Source organism: Aethalodelphis obliquidens, unplaced genomic scaffold (genome assembly GCF_003676395.1).
Source record: "Aethalodelphis obliquidens isolate GAN/ISIS:26980383/991018 unplaced genomic scaffold, ASM367639v1 scaffold7, whole genome shotgun sequence".
In the NCBI taxonomy this organism is placed as follows: Eukaryota; Metazoa; Chordata; class Mammalia; order Artiodactyla; family Delphinidae; genus Aethalodelphis; species Aethalodelphis obliquidens.
The window spans coordinates 30,166,730-30,194,018 of record NW_020837951.1 but is presented as its reverse complement, the minus strand read 5'-3'; the positions used below and the strand labels follow the sequence as shown (position 1 = coordinate 30,194,018).

General features: G+C 39.2%; 1 protein-coding gene across 1 annotated transcript in view; it reads right to left on the bottom strand.

The window, feature by feature from the left end:
* GRIN3A (glutamate ionotropic receptor NMDA type subunit 3A) overlaps positions 1–26,789 on the bottom strand; it is a 152,664-nt gene extending 125,875 nt beyond the window's left edge. The window contains exon 1 of the mRNA XM_027105340.1: positions 25,611–26,789. Within this exon, the coding sequence (XP_026961141.1) occupies positions 25,611–26,309 (699 nt within the window). The 5' untranslated portion in view covers positions 26,310–26,789. The remainder of the gene's footprint in view (positions 1–25,610) is intronic.
* Between the last annotated feature and the right edge of the window lie 500 nt (positions 26,790–27,289).

Here is a 27,289-nt window from a genome sequence, read left to right as displayed (position 1 = left end):
ATTCCAAGTAAATTCATAATTATAATGATAAGTTCTATGAACCTAAAGTGAACAGTATAAAGAGAGTACAGTCCAGAGTGACCTAGTCTGGGGAATCAGGGAAGATTTTCTTAGGAAAGAGAGGGGGAGGGTTTAATTAATTTACATTTCATTCCCTCCAGCCCTATTCTGCCCTACCTGATACTACAAGAACCTTCTTTTCAAAGGAATTGAGAAGCTCCTCACTGACAATTTGGTAGTTAATTCATTCTCTGACCTTTCCACTTCCTGCAATATCATCAATCTTGGCTGTTGCTTAATGTAGTGCAAAGTCAGAACAAATGAATATAGGTCAGATACACGTAAAAACACCCTGCGTGGCAATGGGGTCTGTCTTAGGATGAATGTGGCACCTTCAATTATAACCCTAACAAGTGAACAATATTAACTCCAATTCTTTTGTGACCCATTCTAGCCACTTGTAGATAAAGCTATAATCTGGAGAGGAATTATTTAAGAGCATCATAATCAGATTATGCAATTAAGGTCCTGGAAGGACTGACACTATTGCATTTAATTTATGACACTATAGTAAATCATATCAGGGAAATGGCGCCTCTCCTTTTAACACAGGTCATTAGGAAAGCAGTCCTCACCGTCCATGTGACAGAGCACTAGAATGTGCTGCCAGAGGATGTCATCGTAAGTTCTTTTTAAGCAACAGCTCATTTAATTCCCACATAGGCCAGGATGCTTCAATTTGTTCCTTGGGTACAGATTTCATTCTTCACCCCAGCACTTATCTAAAAATGTAGAACGTTGCACACAAGGGAGACCAAGAGAAAGAATGAAGATGAATGTGTTGCCAAATGACAAAGTTTTATAGTCTCTCAAATCCAAGAGGATTGATCTCTTTATTTTTTTCACTTGCAGATGAAACTTACAGATTTCAGAAAAGAAGTCACAGACGTGTAATGAGGTGGTGAGACTAAATCAGCAAATGAGAAGCAGGAAACATCCCAACAGCAATTCAACTCCCGCTGAAATTTGCAAAATATGCCAGTATCTCCCAGGAGAGTAAACAATCATGATGTTGAAATGTCAGCTGTGGAAACAGTATGTTAAAATGCAGTGCAAAATTTCCCAGCAGTATATTTTGTCTTATGAAGTGTAGTCTTATGCACAATAGTCCATAAGTAGCCCCAGGGTTGTAGCTACATCAGCAGAACTCTCTTTACTTCTCTGTCCATGGTAATCACTAGTGAACGCAACTGGGGACACACTGGCTAGCTTAATTTATCATCACCAGTTAATTGTCTATGTCTAATAAGGTTAAATGATGAAATTCAAACCCAAATCCTATATCACTCATTTGACTGCTCTTCTTGAAGGCTAGTTTATTGTCTGATCCTGCATATCTTTGGCACATTCAAGAAAGGCCTCCCTTTTGGTTGCCCTGGTGATGCTTTCCTCATATGTCTTTTAAAAAATCCCAGATGGGCAGCTCCTCAGAAATCAGAAATGGATATAGATGGGAGTCATATCACTTAAAAAGTAAACAAATTATTAATGCACTTATCTTTCTAGTTTAAGCAAACACTGCTTTTGTTTTGATTTAACTTTTTACACTTGCTCCCAGTACTAATAGAGACATTTCTAACACTATACAATATGCCTACAGTTTTCAGGTAATATCAAGGCAATTGTTTTCATTCTTAACTGTGGCATCCTAAGAATTTGGGATTAGCGGACAGTGAATTTTGACTCCCTTCTTGGAATGTTAGGGTAACGTTCTACTCTTTTATATGCTTAATATTTCTGCCAAAGAGGAGAGTGAAAAGGAGCACAGTCAGAAGTTACTCACTATGCTTTTGATAGTTCTTTGGCAAGGCTTTCCCTTTAATGTTAACCAATTAATTGCCTCTCCCCGATCATTAGGTGAAGAAAAGATGGAGTCCCTCAATGAAAAAGACTGGGGTAGGGGGCGGTGCTCAGAGGTGCTGCATGTGTAATAGACAGGAAGAGAATGAGAACAATCCTACCATTTGGACGAAGAGCCTAAAATGAGTTTGCTGATGAGAGTAAAATATTTGTCATTTTACAGGGTCCTGAGGCCATGTCAGTGATTGAGTGCTGATAGTAGTCGAAAGGTCACTAAGTGACTAATGCAATCCCATTTTAGGACTTGAATAGCTAATTGGATTTTATGATTTTCGGGGATTTAACATTATTTATTATGGGCAATGGGTTGTCCAGTGGTGGGAAGACCAGCATCATATGACTTTTAAATACCTCTTCAAACAAGATAATGTTTTTTTTTTTTTTTATAGGTAGAGCCAATTAAAGCATATTTTGCTCAAGCGACACTAGAGGACTACATGATAGTATTGCTAAGCCAAAGTGGGAGTAGAATGCTCTGTACGAAAGGGAGAGATGGGGTACTGTGGCTTAGCCTCCAGCCTCCTGAAGGTCATAGATATTAATGTGGCCTGGGAATTATCTGTATGATACCTACCATGACAGGATTCTATTTATATAATTATAATTAATAATGAATAAGTCATTTTGGTTTAGAGACCCAGAATTAAATTTATCATCTGTTCAAGACATAAATCTTCAGAAAGAATGAGATAATGATTTGTCTTATGCATTTCTATGGCTAGCCTGACATTTTTATACCAGATGAGTGAGCATGTAGCTCCAAAGTTATAAGGTCTACACTAATGTCTCCCAGATGTTTATCAAAAGTCCTCAAAGTAACTATACAGACTCTCACATAAAATTTCGCAGTAAATTCCCCAATATATGCATATGTCTTAGGACGTATTTTATGAATCTCACATAATAGCAGAAGGCTCAGGATTAAATTTTTGACTGTTATAAATGTTTTCAAAAAGCTTTGAAAAGGATTCAAAATGATCATAACACACAGGCAATTTCAAAATTCTCCCATGACCCTTGGCAATGGACTTACTCTTTTAACGGCATGTTCCTATTTTCCCAGCCATAACCTGTATCCTGATTCTTTTTTTTTTTCTCTTTTGAAATTGATTTTTCCTAGGAAGATGGGTTGCTTAACATTTCTAGAGGTTGGACATGAGTAAGGGAAGTTAATGGTAAGTATGTTAATATGTATTCAAGGTCAGATAGGTTTCAGAAAATTCAAATAATCTTTTCCAGAAAGAAACAAGAGCCATTATTTGTCCATCTCAGCAGCTTCCAATGATAATAAATAACATTTTAAGATGCCAAAGGGGTCATCTAAAGGCAGTTTTAAATAACATACCATTTATTGAAACAGAGTACAGCTACCTGCTTATAGAATCTTTGGTAGAATATCCCTGGTGTTTTGAGGCAGCAGAACCTGGTGATTAAAGTCTCAAGAGAGGAGCCAGGACCTTTGGATTCTGAAGTTGGTGCCAGAACAGCTCATACACTCACTATCTAAGTTCTCAGGAGAATCTCTGAATCTATAGTGATTTAGAAAACAGAGGACTGAACTTAAGATCAGAAAAATTCATTTTAATACTTGCTTGGTAAATAGTACACCTGAGGCTCAGTTTCTTTAAAACTTCATTTGTAATTTGATGGATTAATATCTTCCTCCTAGAGTTGTAGGGTGTTGTGTGAGGTTATGTGAACTAAAATTATTTTGTAAATTGTAAAAGACTCATCAAATGAGAGTGATTGTTTTTATTATACAGATACCAAAAAAAAAAAAAAAAAGGCTCATGCCTTGTCCCCAAGACCTAAAGGGAATGAGACACTCTATGATAACCTTACACTGTACTTATTCCTTCTTCAGTTATAAAAGTCTGTTGGAGAATGTAGGAATGGTGTTTTTATGCTATCAATATGATGGTGTAAAAGCCCTTTCAAAAAGTATTGTTTGGATATGCCAAACAAATTTATTGTATATACAACCTGTCTCTTTTAGTTACTATTATTCTTCTAAATTCTTTTTCATGGAAATATTTTGTTTTAGAGAACTCTTGAGTTTACCTCAGTAATTTGGAAGGCTGGAGGAAGGAACTAAAGTGCTGGCAGTAACAGTCCAGTCTTTAAAAACCGGAGAATTATTTATAGGTAAATGATAATTGAGAGTCTGGGCAGAGTAGGGGTGTGCGAGTGGAAACTAGGGAGCTAAGATTAATAAGGATCTAAGTCTCAATTATGAAAAAATCTCAAATGACAGAATAGCAATTTTGTATTGAATCATATTCTCTATGTCAGAGAATTCTTATTTTTTTTTTGAGCATCAAGCATAAATATAAATTAAGACAAAAGTTCATTTATTGTTGCATGGAGAATGCCCAAATATGTGCAAATGCTAGTAATCTTTTGCAGTTATCAGTGGATATATTAAGTCTTGACAGATGACCAATGTCCCAAGTCTATTCTCAACCGTAATAATTTATTACCTAAAAAGAGAGCTCAGAGGTAGAGGTCTGTAGTAGGCTGATACTTGCCAATTTCTACCCTGGTCCATAGATCCATATTGTAACTCAGAGATTTATATTTATGGCAAAATTGTATAGTCAGTTTAATCAAGTTGCTTTCTTAATGGAGAGGCTACTGAAGAGAGTCAACCTCTGGTGATGAGGTACCCGAGGGAGGAATTTTGCCAAACAATTACAGTGACCTCATGTGGCATAAAGTCAACTGGCACCTAGGCATTGTCCCAGGCAATCTGAAAGACAAAGTAGATGGCCAAAGCAAATAATTCACATTAATGTATTTTTCTTTAAACTCTGTACTGTCTGATTCAACTGTCTGTTTAGTTCAGATGAATTGGAAAATTGCCCAGTCTCCACACTTCTCAGCACTCATGCCTAACACATGCCTAACATACTATGGTAAATGTTGTGAAATAATAATTTTATTGAGAATAAAACAGTATCAAACAATGTTGAACAAGGAGACATTAATCACTCACAAATACATCTCAGAGTTAGAAGATACCATAGCATCAATGGCATCCACTATAGGCCTAGTCAGAGCTGTGTAGAGGCTTTGGAGCTACAAAGAATGAATATGATTCCTGACTGTGCCTCTTACTAGATGAGTGACCTTAAGCAAGTAAGGTCCTTAAGTAAGTGACCTTAAGTAAGTACTCCCTAATCTCTTTGCCAATAATGTAAGAAGAAAAATATTAGCTATGTGAGAAGATCTGGTGAGAATTAAATATGATAATGTATGATGCCTAGCACATAGTAATGGTGCATTGAATGCTACCAATCATTACTACTATTTCTTTGAAATCTGAGTGACACACTGTGTCTATTGTCTCTCAGCTCCAAACCCACCTTCCTCTTGTTTGCTTTGGGATGCTGGAGCTAGTGTACTACAAATCACATTTCTGTTTTGCCAGGGGATTCTGGTAGGCTCTGTCAATAGAGGCCACTAGAGGGAGACTGCAGGGCTGGAGAAGAGAAGGGACTTGCTTCTTGTGGGTTTTCTGCCTGCTGCAGTTTCCATTAAGCATTGCTTCAATTGAAGCAATGCTTCTTCATTCTTTCAGCAGTTTCTTTCCAGGGCAGAAGCCAAATCCAGTGCAGCTTTTCCGGCACTTGCAGAACCACTTTGTCCCGCACACTCAGAGAAACCACCACCAACCAGCCAGTGAGAGCTCTGTATCTGAGCCCTGATGGGCCCTCCTTAGAGCTCAGAGGCACTATCACTAGTTGAGCAGCACCCCTTTTTCTCAGATGTCCAAGTTTTAGCTTCACAGGGCTCTTCCTCTAAGCTTTGAATTATTAGTATTTCTAGCCTCTTCCTATTGTTTCCTCAGCTGCAGGGATGGTAACCCCTTTCAGGATTTGCTATCTTCACACCACAGAGTTCTCTTATTATCCTTCCAGTTACCAGACTGACAACTTTGTGCCTAGTTAATTATTTATTGTATTAAATTTCCTCTCTTCAAATAAGTGGTATGGTTTCTACTTCCTGAGTAGCTCTCACTGACACACTCAATATCTGACAGTTTATTTAATCATTTGGACAGCTTAGAAAGATCTCGGTTTTGAGAGGGGGGCCTTTTTAACCACACAGAACAACTTTCTGAATTTCACCAGCTTATCCAGTATCGACATGTTTCAAATAAGGTTACTACTCCAAAGTCCCATAACTAGGTGGAAGTTATGAGGTAGACAAGGCAGCCAGTGGGAAATGGCATGAAGGCATGAATAGAAATGAAATGATTGATTGCTTGTTCAGAGCAAAACTACAGTGATGAATCACCATTCTAGAACTTATCCATAAAATTCCAATAAAATTCAGGAACTGGTCTGATGCAACATTCCTCAACTTCCTATTAAAATATCAAATAAGACATAAAAATATGAAAGCTCACAATTCTACAAGCTTCTATTAACAATCAACTTATTGCTAGAATGGAAAGATGTTGCACAAACTGCAAGCTAGTGGAACCAGAAGAAAAAAATATGAAATTGATATTGTATCTGAAAATAATAGCTAATATTTCTTGAATACTTAATATATACCAGGCATTTCTTAATACGTTTTTATAAGTTATTTCATTTAATCTTCCTTAAAGCTCAAAATAGGATAGAGATCCTACTATCTCTATCTTATAAATGAGGAAATTAAGGCATAGAGAGGTTAAGTGATTTACCTGGTTACATTTAGCTAGTCAATGGCAGGGATGGGATTAAAACTCAGGTGATCTGGGTCCCCTGGTTTTTAACTCCTATAATGATCATCACCTCTTTCCTTCTGGCACTTAGCTCAATTAGAAGAGTCACCAAGGCCCCTCCATTGCATGAGTTCTGCTTTTTGAGGTAGTCAGAATGACATTCAATTACTTTCCTTCTCTGATTAGTATTTTTATTCCTGAATCTAGGTAAAAGAGAAATTGCATATCCAAGAGGAGTGTGTATGGGAGAGGTTTAATGCCCACAAGCAAAGCACCATAGAAGGTAGCAGGATCAGAAATTACTCTAGAAACGTGCAAAACCAACTGCTATGGTGGGTTTTTGTTTTTGTTTTTTTCATGTAATTCATTGGTTCAGATCAATGATTCTCAACAAGGAGGGCACATCGGAAACACCTGGGAAATTTTTTACATACACAACCCTATGTCTCTCAAGATTTTGAGCCAAGAGGTCTAGAATGGAGCCTAGGTGTGTATTTTGAAAAGGTTGCCTAGGTTGAGGACCTGATTAAGAGTCACTGGTTCATATTATCCGAAAGTGACTCAGCAAATTCACTGATTCAGAGAAGCAGATTCCAGCTTGGTTCAGCAGAGTCACACACCACAAGCTTGATGACTGCTAAAGACTGAGGTTTGGTTTAGGCAATAGGCACAGTAACGCCCTGTCTAGCTTTATTTATTAGAAGGGGATTTAGTCAGAACAAAAGTGAATTCAATGTAAGGCAATTAGCAATCTAAGCAGTCTGTTTGATGGCAGACAGAGGGTAGATAGATTTCTTATTGTTCTAGGATAAGAACTCCTTCCACCCAATTTAAAAACAAACAAACAAAAAAACAAACCATGGGCCCCATAAATATGCTGTAGAACAGACAAAGGAAAGGAAAGACATAAGTTGAAAATACTTTATTTTAGAAACGAAAGGAAAATTAGAGAAAAGAAAAAGCCCACCAAAACCCCTGATTTTTAAACATTAAGATGGATAACATGACTCTGTGAAACATGAGTAATTCACAAGTGGGGAAATGCTGAGATGAACGATAATAGAATGGAATGAAAAAGAATAAATGTTAAATGGAAAGAAACAGGGAAATTAAGAATCCAATAACAGATTTCAGATATGCTTTGGAAGCATAAAAGGCATGATAGCTCTTGCAAAGCACTGAATTACTGACATGGAAGACAAAATTTAGAAAACCTTTCAGGATACGGAACAAAAGGATCAAGAACTGTAAATAATGGAAAAGGATGGGGAAGGTGACTGTGCATGTAAGTTTGTACTCATTCAGTTCCAGTTTTATGCCCACTGTCCTATGTAATTATTAACCACTCCCTCCTTTTTCACTTTCAAAATTGTCCTGGTTTGAATATAAATTATTTGATCACCTGACTATGGGGGACAAACCTCAGAATTATGGTGTACCTAAGAAAGAAGCCATATACACAGGAATCTAAGTAAGGGTGTTGTGTGAGGTTATGTGAACTAAAATCTAAGGTGTACCTAAGAAAGAAGCCATATACACAGGAACAGAAGGACTATTCAAAGACATATCTGCAGAAAAATTTTCTGTTTTTTTTTTTAAATCTTAATTCGATGGACCAACCTTATTCTTCGCAAAATCAATTAAAAAAAACTGTGTTTAGACACATATCTGGTAAAAATGTTTTAATAAAACTGTCAAGCACTTAGGAAGAAAGAAAAGAAAAAAAAGAAAGAAAAAATGGGTTTCTCATTACTGCTACGTTAGATGCTCAAAGACAATAAAATGATACCTAACTGAATTTGTTTGGGAAAGAATTTTATGCTGTGTCACTTGTCTTTTATCTGTAAGAAAAATAACAAAACCATGCTGGGATATATAAAGGTGTAGAAAATAAAAATACGGCATTCATATATCCCATGTGAAAAAGATCCCTGGAAATACTCCAATTAACTAGCACTTATTTTCCTTTTCCAGGAATCTATGCTAAGGTAATAATCTACAAGTGGACAAAGAGTCTATGAACAAAGATCTCTATTGTGGAACACTTTATTCCACAATAATTGTCAATTTTTTGACAAAAATTGTAAAAAACTTAAATGTCAACATTCTAGGCATATTCAAAAGCTTGGGATAATATGCAGTTAATAAAATAATGGTGACAGTGGGTTTCCCATGACTTGGAAAACACTAGCAACATCACATCAAATAACAGAATCTGAATAGAAATTCTCCATGTTATAACAAATACTAGGAGAAATATTTCAGCAAATTAAAAGTGATTGTTTCTGGATAGTGAAATTAAGAACTTTTTTCTAAGCTTTCATATATTTCTTTTTTTTTTTTTTTTTTTTGCAGTACGCGGACCTCTCACTGTTGTGGCCTCTCCTGTTGCGGAGCACAGGCTCCGGACGCGCAGGCTCAGCGGCCATGGCTCATGGGCCCAGCCGCTCCGCGGAATGTGGGATCTTCCCAGACCGGGGCACGAACCCGTGTCCCCTGCATCGGCAGGCGGACTCTCAACCACTGTGTCACCAGGGAAGCCCCTTTTCTTATTTTTAATTAGAAAAAGGTAAACAAAACAGAGAAATATGATTTATTTGAAGTCCGTGGTGACTTATAAAAGATTCATGACATGATGGAAGTGAGCAAGGCAGAATACAAAATTGACTGTACATTTATAATTTCAGAAGTTCATTCATTCATCCCTTAAACAAATATTTGAGTGACTACTATGTGCAAAGCACTATAATAGGCCCTTGGATTATAATGGCAAGTAAAACAGAAAACACTAACCTCAGAGAGATAAAAACATGTATACAAGAGGACATTGAAAGGAAATGTATGTTTATGATGGTAAAATTATTAGTTTCTTAAATTGTAAAGACAGTTTGCAGCATCACCATTGCATTGTTTTTTTGTATAAAAATGATTATTTTTGGGCTTCCCTGGTGGCACAGTGGTTGAGAGTCTGCCTGCCGATGCAGGGGACACGGGTTCGTGCCCCGGTCCGGGAAGATCCCACATGCCGCGGAACGGCTGGGCCCGTGAGCCATGGCCGCTGAGCCTGCGCGTCCAGAGCCTGTGCTCCGCAACGGGAGAGGCCACAACAGTGAGAGGCCCATGTACCGCAAAAAAAAAAAAAAAAAAAAAAGATTATTTTTAAAAGTCAATGAATAAGAGTATAATTAATAAAGTAAATATGTACATATACATAAATAAGTATATAAGTAAATGTATATATATGAATATATCAATGCTTATGTAATATACATAATATGTACATATTAAATACATATGTGTGTAAATATATGTGTATTTATATAAATACTTACATAAATATAAGTAAATATGTATACATAATAAAATAAAGTAAAAGCAACCTTCCTAGACCACTCTGGCCCAGAGTTCTATCAGCTTTTTCAGAATTATCCACAAGAATTCTGCAGACCATTTGCTTAGCAACTTCCTTTGCACAGGATTTAGAATCACTGAACCCACAGTAGAGGAAAGAATGCCAGTGATGAGATGCAAGGACATTTTTGTATTTTGAAATGAAATTTCTTATGAGTCCCTCTTATGAGGGACTTGAATCACTTTGTCATCACTATCTCATTAACTGTCTCATCATAGAAAAGTTATCAGTTTTCTTTAAGAAAACCCCACAAAATCAAGGGAGTTTGTCAGATTTTTGCCATAAGCTTGCTTTTCTTTAATGCCTGTTGAATTTTAGTGTATGGGAACAGAGGTTTAGGGAAAAGGAAAAAAAAGGAACTAGCATATTTAAAAAAAAGTTGAGTACCTACTATATATCATATGATGTTGCTAATGCATTTGAGATAAATTATTCTACTTAATCAGTACCTCCAACACTATGAGTAGTTATCATCTCATTATCTCTATTTTATGAGTAAGGTTTCTCAGGTTCATTTATGGGTACACCTGGAATGGATTACATTCATTATCTTTTAGTACCTCTTTTTCCCTCTTGTTCTCTTGCTTCACATGAGGGTGGCCACCCCTCCTTTACAACAGGTACGTATTCTAGTTTTTCCTAACTGCACCTTAAAGCTGCTGTACTTATGGTTACAGGCCTATGTCACCTCCTGTTGCTTAGCCAGTCACTGAGGCATTTCTGGTTAATACTTGCCTACTCAAATGCATTAACATTTCTAATCCAGAAGGCTGATCCTCAAGCTCTAGCAGGCCTGCAGGTTATTTTTTAAAACATCGGTTACTTAATTCACTTGATGTATATGTATATCAAATCATCACGTTCTGTGCTTTAAATATCTTACAATTTTATTTCTCAAATATACCTCAGTAAAGCTAAAAAAAAGTGAGTTGTTAACATTTAAGGACAATTTTACATTAAAAAAAAATCCACACTCTGGCTTCCTTTGAACATTCAAAATATTTGGCAACATCCCATGGGTAACAGCTGGTTGAAGGTGAGTGGTGGCCAGCCGTCTCCTTCAGAAAGGCTAGGCACCCTTCAGTTACCTAAAATTTTTACTACTACCTACTGAATTATTTGGGACTGTTTTTCACATTTCCATTACCATCCTGGCTCCTATATGGCATCTGAGTTTGAGACCTCTGCCCCAGGTCATAGATTCTCAAACTGTACTATGCATATATAGAAATGACCTGGGGGAGTTTCTTTAAAAAAAACAAAAAAAGCAGATATCAGGCCACGGCATATAACTTAGTGGAATTCAGTGAGTCTAGAATCTAGACTTTAAAGAAATTACCTACATGTGATTTTGTTTCAGGTGGTACCCAGTCACAGTCTGAACATTAGGGGAGACTCTTAGGATAACGTGGTCCCCAAAATATACTCGGAATCACCTGTGGACACAATCACCAGCGAAGTTGTTTGGTTTTGGGATAGATTTCTACACTCCAACCCCAGGGATTCTGATTTGATAAGTCTGAGAATCCATATTTTGAAAAGTTATCTGGGTGTTGCTGACACACAGATGGCCACCACTCCAGGGGCTGAAAGCCTAAGGAATTACACTTATTGACAGAAAAACAGTGAGTACAATGGGAAGCTAGGAATAGAACTGGCTAACCTTAGCCAGATCTGAATTCTTGTCTGATTCCCTGATATTTTGTTTGGTAAGAGATGACAGGATAAAATACAATTCCAGGCTTTTTCTCTTTTTCACCAATGATTATTTCCAGTAACTTTACTTTTCATCAACTCTGACTTTCTCTAATTTTACATGTCAAGAATTTTTGGCCACGCAATATAGTGACATTGGCTGGGGGACGGGGGCGAGAATTTGGGAATGCAGTGACTCAAAGCCAGGAGAAAGACATCACTTTTATCGGGGGACAATGAAAAATTTAATAGCATAGTAGAAACACTTTTTCTACTTCTTACAAAATCAATTTCCTCAAGACCTTACTCTTCCAGCTTTGTTCTACATAACACAGTAAATTCTGGGTGGTCGTGAAATCTATCCACCCAGTGAATGAGAATTTTTTTCATAAAGTGGGACATTTCTTAGGTTCACATCACCCCCACCTTGAAAGATGAGGACTTTTCCACAGGTGTTAGTTACTTAGTTCTGTTACACTGGAAAGGATGGAAACGGACCATTGATTCAGTTTGATCAATAGTCACTGAGCATCTCTTATGAGGCACCCACTGTGCTAGAAGCTTAGGGTTCAATTTAGTGGAGGAGAGAGACACATATGTCAACAAATAATTACATGGCTGTGCAACAGATCTAGAGAAGAAGAATGGTCATGGTAGAAATGACACAGAAGTTAAAGTGATAAACTGGGGTAGGGATAGTGTGGGCAGCAGACTGCACAGGTGATATGTAAGCAAAGTTTTGAATGTTGAATAGGAGTTTCATGCAGACACCGGGAAAAGGGCATTCCAGGCAGTGAGAGCAGCATGTGCACGTGGGCATTGCTGAGTGGAGTGCACGGGGTGAGGGTTAGTATCTAGAAGATACGAGAATTAAGCCAGGCTCAGGTGATGAAAGGTCTTGAATATCACACAAAAGCTGCTTAGAATTCATCCTATAGGTGAGAGCTTTGCAGAGTGTCGGGGGTTCCTGAGAGGATTTTAGGTTGCTTGGGGGGCTTGACGTTAAAAAACTCTGAATTGCATGGTGAGAAAGTTAATCCCCTTTCAATTAAATGTTTAATCCCTCTGCTAAGTCAAGGAGAAAGCCTCAGTTTGGTGTCAGTATGTCTTTAACACTTCTCTAACACCTGGAAAATTTCCCTTTAAAAAAAAACTCAGGCAATTCTACCTAGCCAGAATTACTTTGTTTTCATTGTGTACTTATTTTCACAGTTAACTTCTATTTATGGCAAGGGGTACTGGTTTTTCATTAGTGTCATGATGAAAAGATCTTTAAAAATAAATTTAAATAAAACAGTTAATTTAAAAAATAGCAATAGGTGATCAGAGATACAGCAGAAATTATGAGGGCAGTACATGGATGCCTAAAGTTTGGGAAACAATGCTGTTGTTTTTAGGAAGTAGGGAAGTTCAAGCAGCTAGCGAACTACTCTTCTGACAGCAGCTTGGAGAATATAATGGAGGATCCAAGAATGGAGGCAGAGAAGTCAAGAATGGAGGTGATTGAACTACTGGCGGACGTGGTGTGGCCAAGGTTAGCCTGTTGGTTTATTCCCGATCTTTCCTAGGGTTACATCATCACATGAGGGGGATCCTGAGCATTCTCCTGGCCTGAGCTGCAGCTATTTCTTGATGAAGATGCAAAGATCTTTAAGTGGCTGCTGCCCAGCAAGTGTTAAAGGCAGACTTGAAATAAAGGTCAGAATGAGATTTAATTATTTTCCAGTATTCTAACCTATGATGGACTATTATTTAGAAATTGATGCAATCTCAAAACTCTTAACTAATGGATTTTTATGAATATAAGCAGGCAATCTTAGCTTTAGTATTTTTTTTAATTTGACAAATGGTAGTTTCTTTTTTTTTAATTAATTAATTAATTTATTTTTGGCTGTGTTGGGTCTTCGTTTCTGTGCGAGGGCTTTTTTTAGTTGCGGCGAGCGGGGGCCACTCTTCATTGCGGTGCGCGGGCTTCTCACTATCGCGGCCTCTCTTGTTGCGGAGCGCAGGCTCAGTAGTTGTGGCGCACGGGCTTTGTTGCTCCGAGGCATGTGGGATCTTCCCAGACCAGGGCTTGAACCCGTGTCCCCTGCACTGGCAGGCAGATTCTCAACCACTGAGCCACCAGGGAAGCCCCTTAGCTTTAGTATTTGATTTCCAAAGTGTCTCATTCTAATCTGTGTCCTGGCTGTGGGTCTCCCATCCTGTTAGTTCCTCAAGCTCCCTCAGTACCCCTCAGGTCTAGGACAGGTGGCAGACTATGTAGGCGGTTAGGGGGAACAATTTTTAGTCCATTTGGGAAGTGGGAAACCCTGCTCCTCTTTCCTCCCTCTCCAGCTGCCGCTGACCATTTAGGAGTTACAGCACGACCACTCCAGTTCAATGCAGGGCGATAGAACATGGGTGGGCTGTTCCTACTGCCAAATGAGTGCCCAGGAAGATGTGCCCTGGCCTTCTCAAACTGAAATTAGAATCATTTTCCCAAAGAAAAAGATGTTTCAATAAAAATGCTTCTCGTCTGTTTTTAAAATTTGAATGTACAAAGTGTTTTTATGTATATTAACTCACTGAAATGCTTATCAATTCTTTAAAATAGCATGGTAGGTGCTCAATAAATACCTGTTTAATGAGTACTATTTATAATTTATAATGGAAGAAACTGAGGCTCAGAGAGGTTTCCAAAGCCATTCAGGTGGTTCTTGAAGACAGGTCTTCTGGTTCCCCTCCTCACTCCACATCCCCTTGATCTCAAACAACAAGAGCCTTGTTACAGATAGTGTTTGGTGTCTACAGAACTATAAAAATCAGAGTTCTGCTATATTATGATCAAACAGGCTCTTGTGCCCTGGCCTGAGGTCTTAACAGCCACAGATAACATTGTTTCAATGGAAAAATCAATTCTGTATTAGAGATTAATTCATCTGCAAATCACGACAACTTGGTGCATATCTTTCTATATAGATATATAACAGAGAAATGCTTTTTAATATAATGATTTACATTTATTGATTTTTTAAAAAGAAATCACACACACATTTTAATTCCTAGAGATCTTATGCTTTCTGGGCACCTGTATCTCAACAGAATGTCACCAATTGGAAAGAATTATCTGCACATGTTTGTGGAAGGCCTTGGGGACCAGGTTCTGTAAGATTGCTGATAGTTATTGACCTGTGTTTCTCTGGCTTTAGGGGAGGCATGTCAGAATCTTGGGATTTGGGGACGGAATGCTTTTTTGAACTATATTCAAAAAAGCTAGAGAATCTGATAGATTCCTTTAAGGCTGGTGGATCCTGCTCCAATTTTGTGAATTACTCTTGTAGTGACTGTTACTAAGGTGTGGGTTTCATCCATCAGGAGTGTTGATGAGTGGAAAAAGAATGATAATATTGCCATAGTAAAGTGTGTTTTGAGCAATGGGGAGGCATTAGACTCAGTGCAGTATACTTTATGTTTGCTGAATGAAAGAATGAATAAATGAATGAAAGTTGCTTGCTTTAAGAAGATTTATCTAGCAGTGGTGTGCAGAATGGTTTGGAGGAAAGGAACTAGAGATATTAGGGGCTATTCAAGAGTATGGGTGGGAGGAGCTAATGTCCTGTGAAAACAAGAAGGAAGAATAAGGACATGCAAAACGTACTGAGGAAGGCAACAGAACCAGGTGCCAAGAAAAGGGAGAAGTCAAAGATGCTAATGAGAAATCTCGTTATAGGTGGGAGGGGACACCATCTCAGGATGTCTTTAAATATTTTGAGTTTAAGGTGAGAATGAAAGATATAACTGGAGATTCCAGTTAGAAATTCCTGGTGTTGCCATATGCAAAGAGACAAAATCAAGAGTCTAAACCTTGGGAAATGCCCATATGTAGGAGTGTACTAAAGCTCGTTATTGCCTCATTATTTATACCTCCTTCTTTGAAATTGTTTGAACTTGTTAGCAAATAGTGTTATGGATTCCACAAATATTTATTGCTATGCTCATTCCTACCTCAGGGTCTTTGCACTTTTGTTCTCTTTGCTTGTAATGCTTTTCCCTCAGAAATTTGCATGGCTCATTCCTTACTTCAACCTCTGGTCAAATGTCACCTCTTCAGACAGGACTTTGTGACTAACCGTCATCATTCTTTAATCCTTTACCCTGATTTATTTTCTCCATTGTACTTGCCTTTACTTAATAATACCATATTATATATTTATTTGTTTGTATGTCTTATTGTCTGCCTCGCTGACTAGAATATAAGTTCTTTAAGAGCAAGGGCTTTGCTATTTTATTTCTTGCTGTATTCTAAGCTTTATATTGAGCACTTAACTTGGGAGGCTGGTCACTGCTGTTTGGAGTAAGGGAGGACATATAACTTGGCATGGAGGGGAAACCATTCTATGTGGGTTGAGCCTTTCTGGGTTTATGGGTGATTTTAATTTTATTCTTTGGCATTTTATTAACTTTAAGAATTATCTACAAAGAACATAATTTTTAATAATCAGAAATAAAGGAACAAATGATATGCTTAACACAATAAAATGGCTACATCTTTTCAGGCTGCATCATAAACCAGAGTGATAGTAAATACAGCTGCTAAAAATAATTATCTATCCTACATTTCTAAAGTTAGTCATTCACATTTTCCTCCCAACCTCTCTAGACACACACTCTGAGCTATCTTACTTTAAGGTTTATAACTGCAATTATGGTGACAGAACAGCAGAGATTGTTGGATCTTCTTAGAAGGCAGAAGAAGATCTTTTCTTAGATGGACTAACCTAGATTTCCCATAGTCAAAAGACCAAGAAATGGACTAAACGCTGCTTGGAGTCCTTTCCTGCCTTGAGAGGTTGGATTCTTAGGATGCTCTAACTTAAAGCTATATTTTAGAGACCACTAGATGGCGCCCTGTGCCTGCAACCAGGTGAAGGCACATTGGATTAATTCAGGCTTGCATTTATCATTCATTTTCAGGTGTACACCGAAGCATTTCCTTATGTGTATAACACACTATGTGACGTGACTCAAATTAACTCCTTGTATAACATTAAAACAATAACAGTGCTCTATATGAACCTATTAAATTCACAACACATAGAAGCAAATTCTTTGCTTAATGGAATCCCTGTTTAAGTACATCTGGTTGGGACTGAACAAAGAGAATTCCACAACTGAGCCAGATTGTAATTCTATTAGATAAAGACATGCTGAGCATCTAACTTCATTTATGGAAATAAAAATTTTTATTTTTAAACTGGAGAGTATTCACGCAACTTTTGTTTGGCTTTGAGTTGAGGCTTTCAATAGAAAAATACACCAATTGATTGTATGCAGGTTGTGCAGCCATCAAAGTGCTTGATACTGAAAGTTCAGTTAATGACCACCCCTAACTGAGAAGAAAGTAGTGACAACCCATGTCTAAGTCATTCCTAAGAATGCTACTGAAAGATCTAGACAGAGCCATTGTCTGGAACTGTACAGGCTTAGCACTTGCAGAGCAATGAAAATATAAAGCTAGACTCAAATACAAAGGAAAATACCACCTTTTAATACAGAAATACCATCAACTCAGAATGTCCATGCTTCAAAAGCCATGTCAACTCTGACTTTTCAGAAAAAAGAAAAAAAAGATGAATTCCTTTCTCCTGTTCTTTGATGCCATCGTCCAATTGGAGTGACAATAAGGCTTCTTTTACTTGGACCCAAGTGTTTCTAAAAATTTTAAACCATTATCCTTGAGAGAATAAAATATATCAAAATGTTACTCAAGGTTATATGAGGACACCCATGGGGTAGTAGCGCATCTGCATTACTTTTATAATCAGAAAAGCGATATACATTTTAAAAGTCCCTGAAAATTGTACGCATCAAACAATTTTGTTATAGTCAGGATTCAACCAAACAGTCTGCCTTATGGATATCCTTTTTTATAATCCTTAGTATATAACAGTGCTACTGTCTAAACTTTGATCTAATAAATGCCACAAGTCAGTTCCACTAGTATGGATAAAGCCTGCATGAAAAAAGGGAAACTTCTGAACATTCAATCCATGTCAGGTGAGACTCTCCCCTTTCTAACAACCCCTTTCTCCCCTTCTCCCCTAAAAAGTCTAGACCGTCAACTGGGTCATGTTTCTACTGTTCCTTTAGTTCCTAGAAGCCTTCTATGAGAAATCAGGATAGTAGGTAAGACTTGTGAATTCCTCACTAATACCGACAGATAGAAATAGAACACTACTTTTTACCTCTGAGATAACTGGTCCAAAGATCCAATCATTTAGAATCCATACAAAAAAAGCAACTAGTTGAAACTGGACCTCAAAGTTCATTGCTGACCAAATTTACACATACCTAACCTGAGGTGCACCTCAGTGAGTTGGAATTCTAAGTGGGCTTTCAAAACAGCAGAATCTTTTTTTTTTTTTTTCTTTAGGCTTGGTCCACTGGAACCAGATCGCTTAAGCCTAAATAGCATATACATACTGAAAATGCATTTAGAAGTACTCTGGAGAGAGCAAGCTAGAATATTTGAGTTCTCATTCTGATTATTTTAGTTTTTTTAGTAAGCTACGTCAACACTATGTGCTAAAAGAATGATCATTAGAATAAGAATACACAGTGCTCTAGGTACTGTGCTTAGAATTTTGTATACATGGTATCATCCTCACCGTAACTTTATGAGACAGTCATATTTTGTGGATCAAAAATTGAGGCATAGAGACATCAGGCATGTTTTCTCAAGGAAAGATGTCTAGAAAGTTGTAGAGCTAAGATTCAAACATAGGTCTGTGCTTCTCAAAAACCTATTCTCTTCACCCCTACTTTGTATTTCTTCCATCTATATGTCATTATTGTCTGATTTGTAAAATAAATACTGTCTTGCTCACTTCACAAAATAATTGTGAGGATAAAATTGAAATATAGGTGTGAAAGGATAAATTTAAACATATACTACAATTAATTTGTTCCTGAAGTCTATACTTTCATACGAAGTATTAAAGCACTGGTGAGGAAATTTGAAGGTAACTTGTCTTTTTTTCTCTTATTATTTTTAATTGTGTAGGTAATACATACTTATTTTTAGAAAAATATCAATAGAAGCATGCGCAGGGGAAAATGTGGACTTCTACCATTCAGTTACAATCACATGTAACATTTTTATAAATAAAATTCTAGACTTTATATTTTACAGAAGGTTACACTTTACATACAATGTATACTTTTTTTTTTTTTTTTGCGGTACGCGGGCCTCTCACTGTTGTGGCCTCTCCCGTTGCAGAGCACAGGCTCTGGACGCGCAGGCTCAGCGGCCATGGCTCACGGGCCCAGCCGCTCCATGGCATGTGGGATCTTCCCGGACCGGGGCACGAACCAGTGTCCCCTGCATCGGCAGGCGGACTCTCAACCACTGCGCCACCAGGGAAGCCCCAATGTATACTTTTTATCTCTCTGTGTCAACAAATATTTTCATTTTGAATGGGTATGCAGTATTCCATTGTAAAGATATTGCTATATCATGATTCATTTAATTAAACTTTTTTTATATTTGGTAACAACTTTTTATTCAGAAATAAACACACTTGGTATCAATACTTTATTAAAAAGTATTTGTTAAATAATAAATTTAGAAATACATCTCTGTTTCTCAAGAAAGTTGACAATGAATGTGTCTTGTACAGCTTATCAAAATTTGGTGTTCATCATGGAGGACTTTGAACTATCACTTACGACATGTAAGCTAGAAAAAGAAAATTTCTTTAAGAAGTATTGACCTCTACTTCATAATTTAAAAGTCATTGTCAGCAGACTGTGCACTAATATAATGGTTTAATTGGTACAGCAGCAGATGCTGCATTTAGATATCATGCTGTAAAGAATGATTTTTCATTTAGATCAAGTGGTTAGTCTTCCAAGTTAATCTTGCACCTTTTTTATTCCACTATTTTTTGTGCATATAAGAAAAATGAAGACAAAGTTAATATGTAATAAACTTCTATTATTGGATATTTAGTGTGAAATATGCTTTAAACCATGGAACCTAGAAGTAGATCTCTCTCTTTTATCTTTCTTTTTTCTGCAATAATTCAAAAGCAGTGATGGATCCAGTCTGTTCTTGGATTGTAGGCTGACAAATACACTAAATTCAGAAGGAGCTTTTAGTCTGTTTTCCTCTTGGTGATGCCTCACTTCCTACAATGCATAACTCTTTTAGTCCTTTTATGTTGTCTATACATTGTTATTTACCTCACAGGACTGTTAAAAGGATGCTTGCTATAAGCGCATTTGTGAAGGAGCCTTGAAAAGCATACATTCTACAAAAATATATATGGCTGGGTTTTTTCCTAAATCTGTCTCAAATGAAAAGCAATGAGGCATAATTCAGCCTCACTAAAAGAGAAGTCATCCTGCTTAATTCTTTACCACTTGAACCCTTGAAGGCTCATCTCTACAGACAGACCATCCCTGTCCAAGCAGATATTAGCTTTTCAGGGTCAGAGTTTACTCCAGCTGACACAATACCAGCCCAGGTAAGTAGGATCAACCGACTCCCTCAGTACAGGAGAAACAGTCTCCCCTGAAAGTGTCTGACTCCTTCACAGTCAGGAGATCTGAAAGTCTAGCTGAGGTGTTAGGTTGAGGGAAGGTGGCTGGCTTACTCCTTGTTTACCTTTTCCCCATTGCTCTCTTCTCCCACCTTCCCATACAGGAAAGATCTGAGAAAGAAATGAGTGGCTTAAAGATTGCCATTAGTTTGTTTTTCATGCATTTACTCAGAAAGCAATGTGGCAGACGCTGAGATGTTCTTTCTTCCTTCTTGCCTAGTTTTAGAGATTCTGCATCCCATTTCTAGTGCTGTACTGTTTCTCTACTCTTTTGTGTATGTGAATGGGAGTAGCTAGAGTAGGCAGGAGAAAAGACAATGAGATTCTCATCTCTGCATTTAGTGGTGCCACTAAAGTGTACAATGCCTTGTTATGAGAGCTCCACGTATTTGCCTAGGGCAATGATACTCAAAGTAGCTGGTTTGCAAACCGTTGTCTATCCAAGATGAGATAAGGAGCTTGTGCCAGTATGAACCAAATATGAACCAACGCACTGCCTTCTTCATTAAGAAAGACTTGCCAAGAAAATAATGTCAGATGAGCCGAACAGTGGGCTTAGTGGTATGGTAGGCGGAGTTGGGGTAGAGAGGTTAGACTGTGTGTCCATTGTCTCATGAGGAATTTACTATAATTTCTCCTATAGGAGAAATGAGAGAGACCAACATTTCTGAAAAACCTTGGGCATCTTATTGAAGCTTCTATGGCAATACCTAAGGCTCTAGAAACTGCATTGATGATGTGCATTTATAAAGATTTGCTATTGGTATAGAGACAGTACCTATGGCATGTCTTCTAATCCTAGGCAAGGGTGCAAGCTAGTTAGGAACATAGTTCTTTTCGCAGGTGGGTGCTAAACCCACTTACTTTTTTTTTAAGAGAAATAAAATGAGGGAGTGGGTAGAGAGTAAGGTGGAAGATGAAGACATGTTACACTGTGAATCACATTCTATTTTGATTAGTAGCAACTAATGGAGAATTAGTGGTGAATTAGGACTAGAATGATTCTTATCAGATCAAAACCGACACCTCTCTACTGGTTATTTAGCCAACACTATAAATTTTTCCAAAGTACTTCACTTTCTTATTTGATTCACACAATAACTCTGTCAGATTGGTAAAGTAACCTTTTGATTGACAAGCCTAGATGCTCACAGATAGAGTCACTAAGATTCCATGGCCAGTAAGAGGCAGAGGTACACTGAGTCTTTTTTTGAGTACTGTTTAATATACCTTCCATTATGTCATGCTCGTTTAACCAACATGACTGGAATGTGACTGGAGGTATTCATGAAATAAAATCTAGTGGCACAAAATCCAAGGTGATTTCTGCCACACCAGAAGATGAAACATTAAGGAATTAGACACCAAAATTGGTTTTCAGTTGATTCAGTCATAAGTTAACTCCAAGATGTAATAGCCAAGGAGATCAAGACCCAAGATTCTCTATGACTATTCTATGGCAGGCGCAAAGAAAAGGGGTGAGACAGATTAATTGCCCAATGAATGGTGTGTGCCAGTCTCTTCTGCTCTATTTATCTAGAAAACTAAGTAAGCATTATAAACAAAATTCCCAGAATAGAAATTCCAAATTAATCCCAGGTCTCTGTTTTTCAAGAGGAACGTGTAAAAGATCACTGCTAAGAAAAGTTTTGCATCACTTGACATTTAATTTGAAATTATTTATCTTCAAGTCAGCAACAATTAGGTGCTACTATCAGCCATTCATCATGAAATGCAGAATACATTTCCCCCAGAGGAGAAAGAACAGTGCCTTGAATAGAGAAAGTCAAGGAAAACCACCACAGTTGAGATCAGATGTTTTAAAAATAACTGTCCTTTACTTGTCCCCTCATGAGGCACGTAAGTTATATTGTGATATCACTGCTTTGTCCCTTGTACCTTACAAAAGTGGCACCATGCTAGCGAAATTCTAATAAACAGAATTCAGTACTTAGCCCTGTATTATAAAAATGGACCATCCAAAACACTTATATTTCCATGGGAAAAAACATATGCTAATTAGTTAGCATATATGGCTCGTGAGACAGGCACATGGTACATTCAACAAGAGAAGAAAATAGTAGTGTGGTCACCTTTTAATTGCGTGGGTTTGAATCTAAGCCAATTATAATACTCCATTAACTCTGCCTAATGAAACCAATATGGAATTAACATGAGATACACATTTTAGAAAGAAATGTGTATCTGTCACTACCTCGGTAGGTAAATTTGAGGCATTAACTTTGGAGAAACAATACAAACTCTCAGAAGAAAAAGTAGCAGGGGAGTGAAGAGAAAGAAAGAACTGGAGGAGCTGAATGTTACTTAAATGTAAATGTTAACTGCATCCATGTGCAGATCATTATTTGAAGGTCATGGGAACAGAATTTAGTTGGCCTCAAGTGGAGGTTTGGGTGTGATAAAGTCAGAATTTTTGGGGTAGAAGCATCTTTGACTCTATCCTATATGTAATGTTGTATTAAGCTTTTATTATGTAGTGATAATACACGTACGGTTTCCAAAAGTGGGTAGCTAACTATCTAATTTTAATGGATTTCCCTGATTGAAGGAAGTTGGTTCCTTCCAAGCTGATGAACCTATGTGTTTATGTTTCAAATAAATAGTATACTGAAATAAAACGACTATGCTACTCTCAGGGGTTTGATCATATCAGTGGTATCTCTTTCCATTCAGGAGTTGTAGCAGGATGTTATCAAAACCATTATTTACTAATTAAAGGTTTCATGTGAAAGAAATCAGTAGCCCAAAAGAAAGTGGGAGAAAACATTGTGGCTGCTCCTGCTCTAAAAGCAATTTTGATTTGTCTGATTGTGTGGACAAGTCCCCTCTCTTCTAGAATCCTTTAATCATGCACTGGCACAGTCAACAAATTAGGTCACTGGGCATAGATTCTAATAAGGACAGTGGCTAAATTAAGTCAATTTGATTTAATGTGTAAAATGACTTCATCATTCTTTTATATTTAGAAAGTTTAAAAAAAAAATCACATCATTGTATTAGAGAAAGGTCCACTTTTCAGAAGCCAGGGGAAGATCAGTTATTATTTTTGCTGAAAGCAGATGGTGGTCATATCCTAAGATTACATGTTACAGTGACTTGACATTGAGCTGGACATTTTAAATATAGGACATTATAGAATGACATTTAAATTATATACTAAAAGTAAGACAGGTTAGATATGTTTGAATTTAAAATACAAAGATAAATGAAAGAAAATGTCCTCAGTTGGCCAAACTAGATCTGAGTTAATAAAATAATCCCTCCCTTTCAAGATGTGTCTCATGAAAGTAACAATGACAACAGTGATTTAAAATACACTTCTGAATTGAAATACACAAGTAAATGTGCTTGACATAGTATTTATTTTATTGTCAGCTTGCAAGGGTTGTCCCTGGAGGACTCTTCGTCCTTCAGTGGTCCTAAAGCTTTGAAATTTACTTATTCTAGATGCTTCTTCACAGTTTCTCTGGTCTCCAAGTTGTAGTGTGCTGTATACTACAAAAATTCATCATGGAGCACAGACAATTTCACTTCTAACTAAGGAACACTAATTTTGGGGAAAATTCTTGCTATTTAAGACTCTTGCCAAACAATCTACAAATGGAAAGGAGTCTGGAGAATGTGAACACTATTGGCATGTATGAAGTATTAGGTAATAAAGAAGCAATGATGAGAAGCAAGTGATGCTGACTCTTGCATTTGTTAGATCTTATTCTGCATATCTATTAATAATGATACACCCTATGGATGCAATTTCATGTTTATAACACTGGGCATTGGCAGCGTTGTGCACCTGTGTTTTCCATGCCTTCCCATCTGCTGCCTACAGTCATTCAGATTCAGGTGACGGAAATATTTCAGATAAAAGTTAATTAGCCTGCACTCTGCAGATCAAATCTCTACAGTTCAGCATTAAATAGAAATCTTCTGGGCAACTGCTGAAAGTGGCCTGAGGCTGCCCTTCCTAAAATTAAAAATGTAAGATTCATTTTTCTAGAAAAGAAACCTTTAGTACTCTGTTTATATTTTACACATAGATTTGATCAAACTTTTCACATATATTCGCTCTTACTCATTTTATATTTTTATCTCTGTATATATATCGAAAGTGGAAGAGAGATTAGAAATATTTTTTTCCAGCTACAGTGATAGAATGAAAATGATATAGAGTTAGAAATTCTCCCGAGTCTGGACTCTATTATTAGTACACCAACCAATGTTGATCAAGCCCCAGAACTTTCCTCAGTTTCTCAGTTTTTAAAATGGGACCAACACCAACTACCTATTTGTTTCATAAATACTTTGTGCAAGACTCAATCATGCTTGATATTTTATTAAAAAATAATGCACAAAATGCAGAAAACTCCTATTGCTAAAAGGACCCCACCTTCTCTGTAGATATTTATCTTATTAATTGTCAACAGTTAAGTTCTCAAGTAGCTTCCTTTATTGAAACTATATATATATATTGTTAACCCATAGGAAACTAAATCATTACAGTCTTCTTTACTTCTAGATAATTGGAGCAGAAATGGGCTGAACACAACTAAATATAGCCAGTCTTTGAACCCATATCACACAGAGAGAGAGTAGGGACAAAGAAACAATCCCAAATGAGTCCTCCCGTCCATTTTTACGGTATCAGATAATATTTCTAATGCCTTTCAATACCCAAGACTAATTAACCACTCTACCTATTGTTTCTGTACTAATTGCAGATTTCCTGTTTACTCAAAGGAATTCAGAGGGAGGTGTTTTCTTCTTTACACCGTCGCCTAAAGCTCAGGGACATCGTCTAAAGAAGTCGGAAGGGGCAGGTGCTCTTTCCGACAGGTGCTTTTAGAGTTCCTCAGGGGAGTGAAAGACTCTGGCAGTCTGGGATCTTCTATGTCCATTCCCCGCGCTAGTCATTAGAACTTCGACTTCTATTCAATACTTCCATAGGGTATCCACTATGTTTCTCCCAATTGGTCAAAACGTGAAGATTTTTTCGCATATTCTCCCACTTCCTTACTTCCATCTGCTACTCTACCTCTCATTTTATTTCCATCTGCGCTTTAAAATGTTTTATTTTACTTCTACTGAGACCCTTCTACCTGTAAGCTACGGATGTGGTCCGATCCTTAAACAATATCAAAGTTGCAAAGCCCCACGACCCTCAGGTCTTCATCCGCGTTCTCTTCCTCCGCCCCCCCTCCGCCCCCGCTACCATCCCGGCCCCCAGCGGTGCCCATCTCCACTCCACGCCCCAGACTCCTCTCACCTGACTCTCCCGCGGAAACTCGTGGCGCACGATGCTGATAACTGGAATGTGCAGGACGGAGCTGACCAAGTCGAGCTCCATCATCTCGCCCAGGCCCTGGGGGAAGGCGAGCAGCGCCGATACCCCTTGCACCACCACGGTGTGACACACGCTCTGCAGAAAGGAGAAAGGGTCACTGCTCCACGGCGAGCTAGGGGAGGAGAAGGGCAAGAGCGGCAGATCGCCCAGGCCCGCCTCGATGGCCATCACTACTTCCAAAGACAGGTTGTAGGGCAGCAGCCCTTCCACTCGGTTCAGGTTGTCCACGGCGAAGAGGAGGGCATCCCGAGGCCACAGGGTCTCGGCCCGGTCGCCCTCCCCGGGCTTCCGTGCGCCCGGCGGCCCCCGGCCATACAGGGCGCTCCCCAACCAGCGTGCGCCCGGCGAGGGCGCCGGGGGCCGCCAAGTACCTGGCTCAGGTTCATCTCGCTGGGCGCCTGTCCGGCTGCCGTCCGGGGCGCGGCTGGCCGTGCGGGGGGCCGTGGTCCAGGGCTGCAAGTGCACCGCACCCACCCTCACCGCGTGTCCGATGCGCTTGAGGATCTGGCAGGGTTGCGGGTGCGAGGAGGAGCCGGGCACCCCGGCCAGCACCAGTGCGCAGGGCGGCGGCAGCAGCAGACAGACCCTGCTCAGCAGCCACCACAAACTCAATCTCCTCATTACTGAGACCCGCAGGGAGAAAGCGCGCCCCCTCCTGACCCCGGCTCTCCCCCGGGCAGCCTCCGCCTAAGGTCCCCGCCCCCAGATTCCGCTGGCAGCTCACTCCGCGCGGCGAAGCTGTCCCAGGAGCTGAAGCGGACTCCGGGCCATCCAAGTTGGAACCTAGCGCGCCCTAGGCAGTCTCGGGACCTGCTCCCAAGTCCCTCCGCCTCGCATCCTCTGCCCGCCCGGTCCCTGCGCTGAGCGGGGCGGGCGGCGCTGGTCACCCGCGGCTTGGGTGCTTGTTCCCCGCCCGCCCCATCCGCAGGGCGGCTTGGGCACTGCGTCCGGCCCCGCGGGGAAGCAGGACTGAGAAGCGGCTGGGATTCCTAGGGGGCAACGGTGACCGAGGAGGCAAGGTTCTCACTTGGATTCTTTTCTCGCCCAGGCGAGACCCACTTATTTCTTTGGGGTCGCGCAGGAGAAGGCGTTCACGCCCGGGGTGCGGAAAAGCAGCCAAATCCTCCTTGCTCCACCGTCGGCCACCATCTCGCGGGCTCTCCCAGCGCTGGCTTCATTTTTCTTCTTCCCTCGCTACTTCCTCTCTTCCTTTCTTTCGTCCTCTTTCCGCCCAGTCGCCGCCGCCGCTGGCTTCCTCAGAGGAGCGACGCGACTGGCCAGCAAAGGGTGGTTCTGCTGGGAGCGCAAAGTTCTCCCCGCCTCAGCCGGCGCCTGTCTGCTGCTGAGCCCTAGCGCCAGCCTGTCGCTTGGCTGTGCTAGACGCCCACTGTTGGTGAGATTCCCGGGTGGCGCTTCCCGCGCCCCTGGCAAGTTCTCTCCCCTCCAAGGCTGGGGCTCATAGTTTGCGAAATTCCTTGCGACCTAAGAGGGAGAATTCTGGATTCGGAGTTGCGCCCGAGGAATCTGAAATCCAGTAGGTTGAAAGAGGCCGTGATTTTAAGAAGCTTCTCTTCGATGTCTTTCTTCAACGGTTTTTCTAG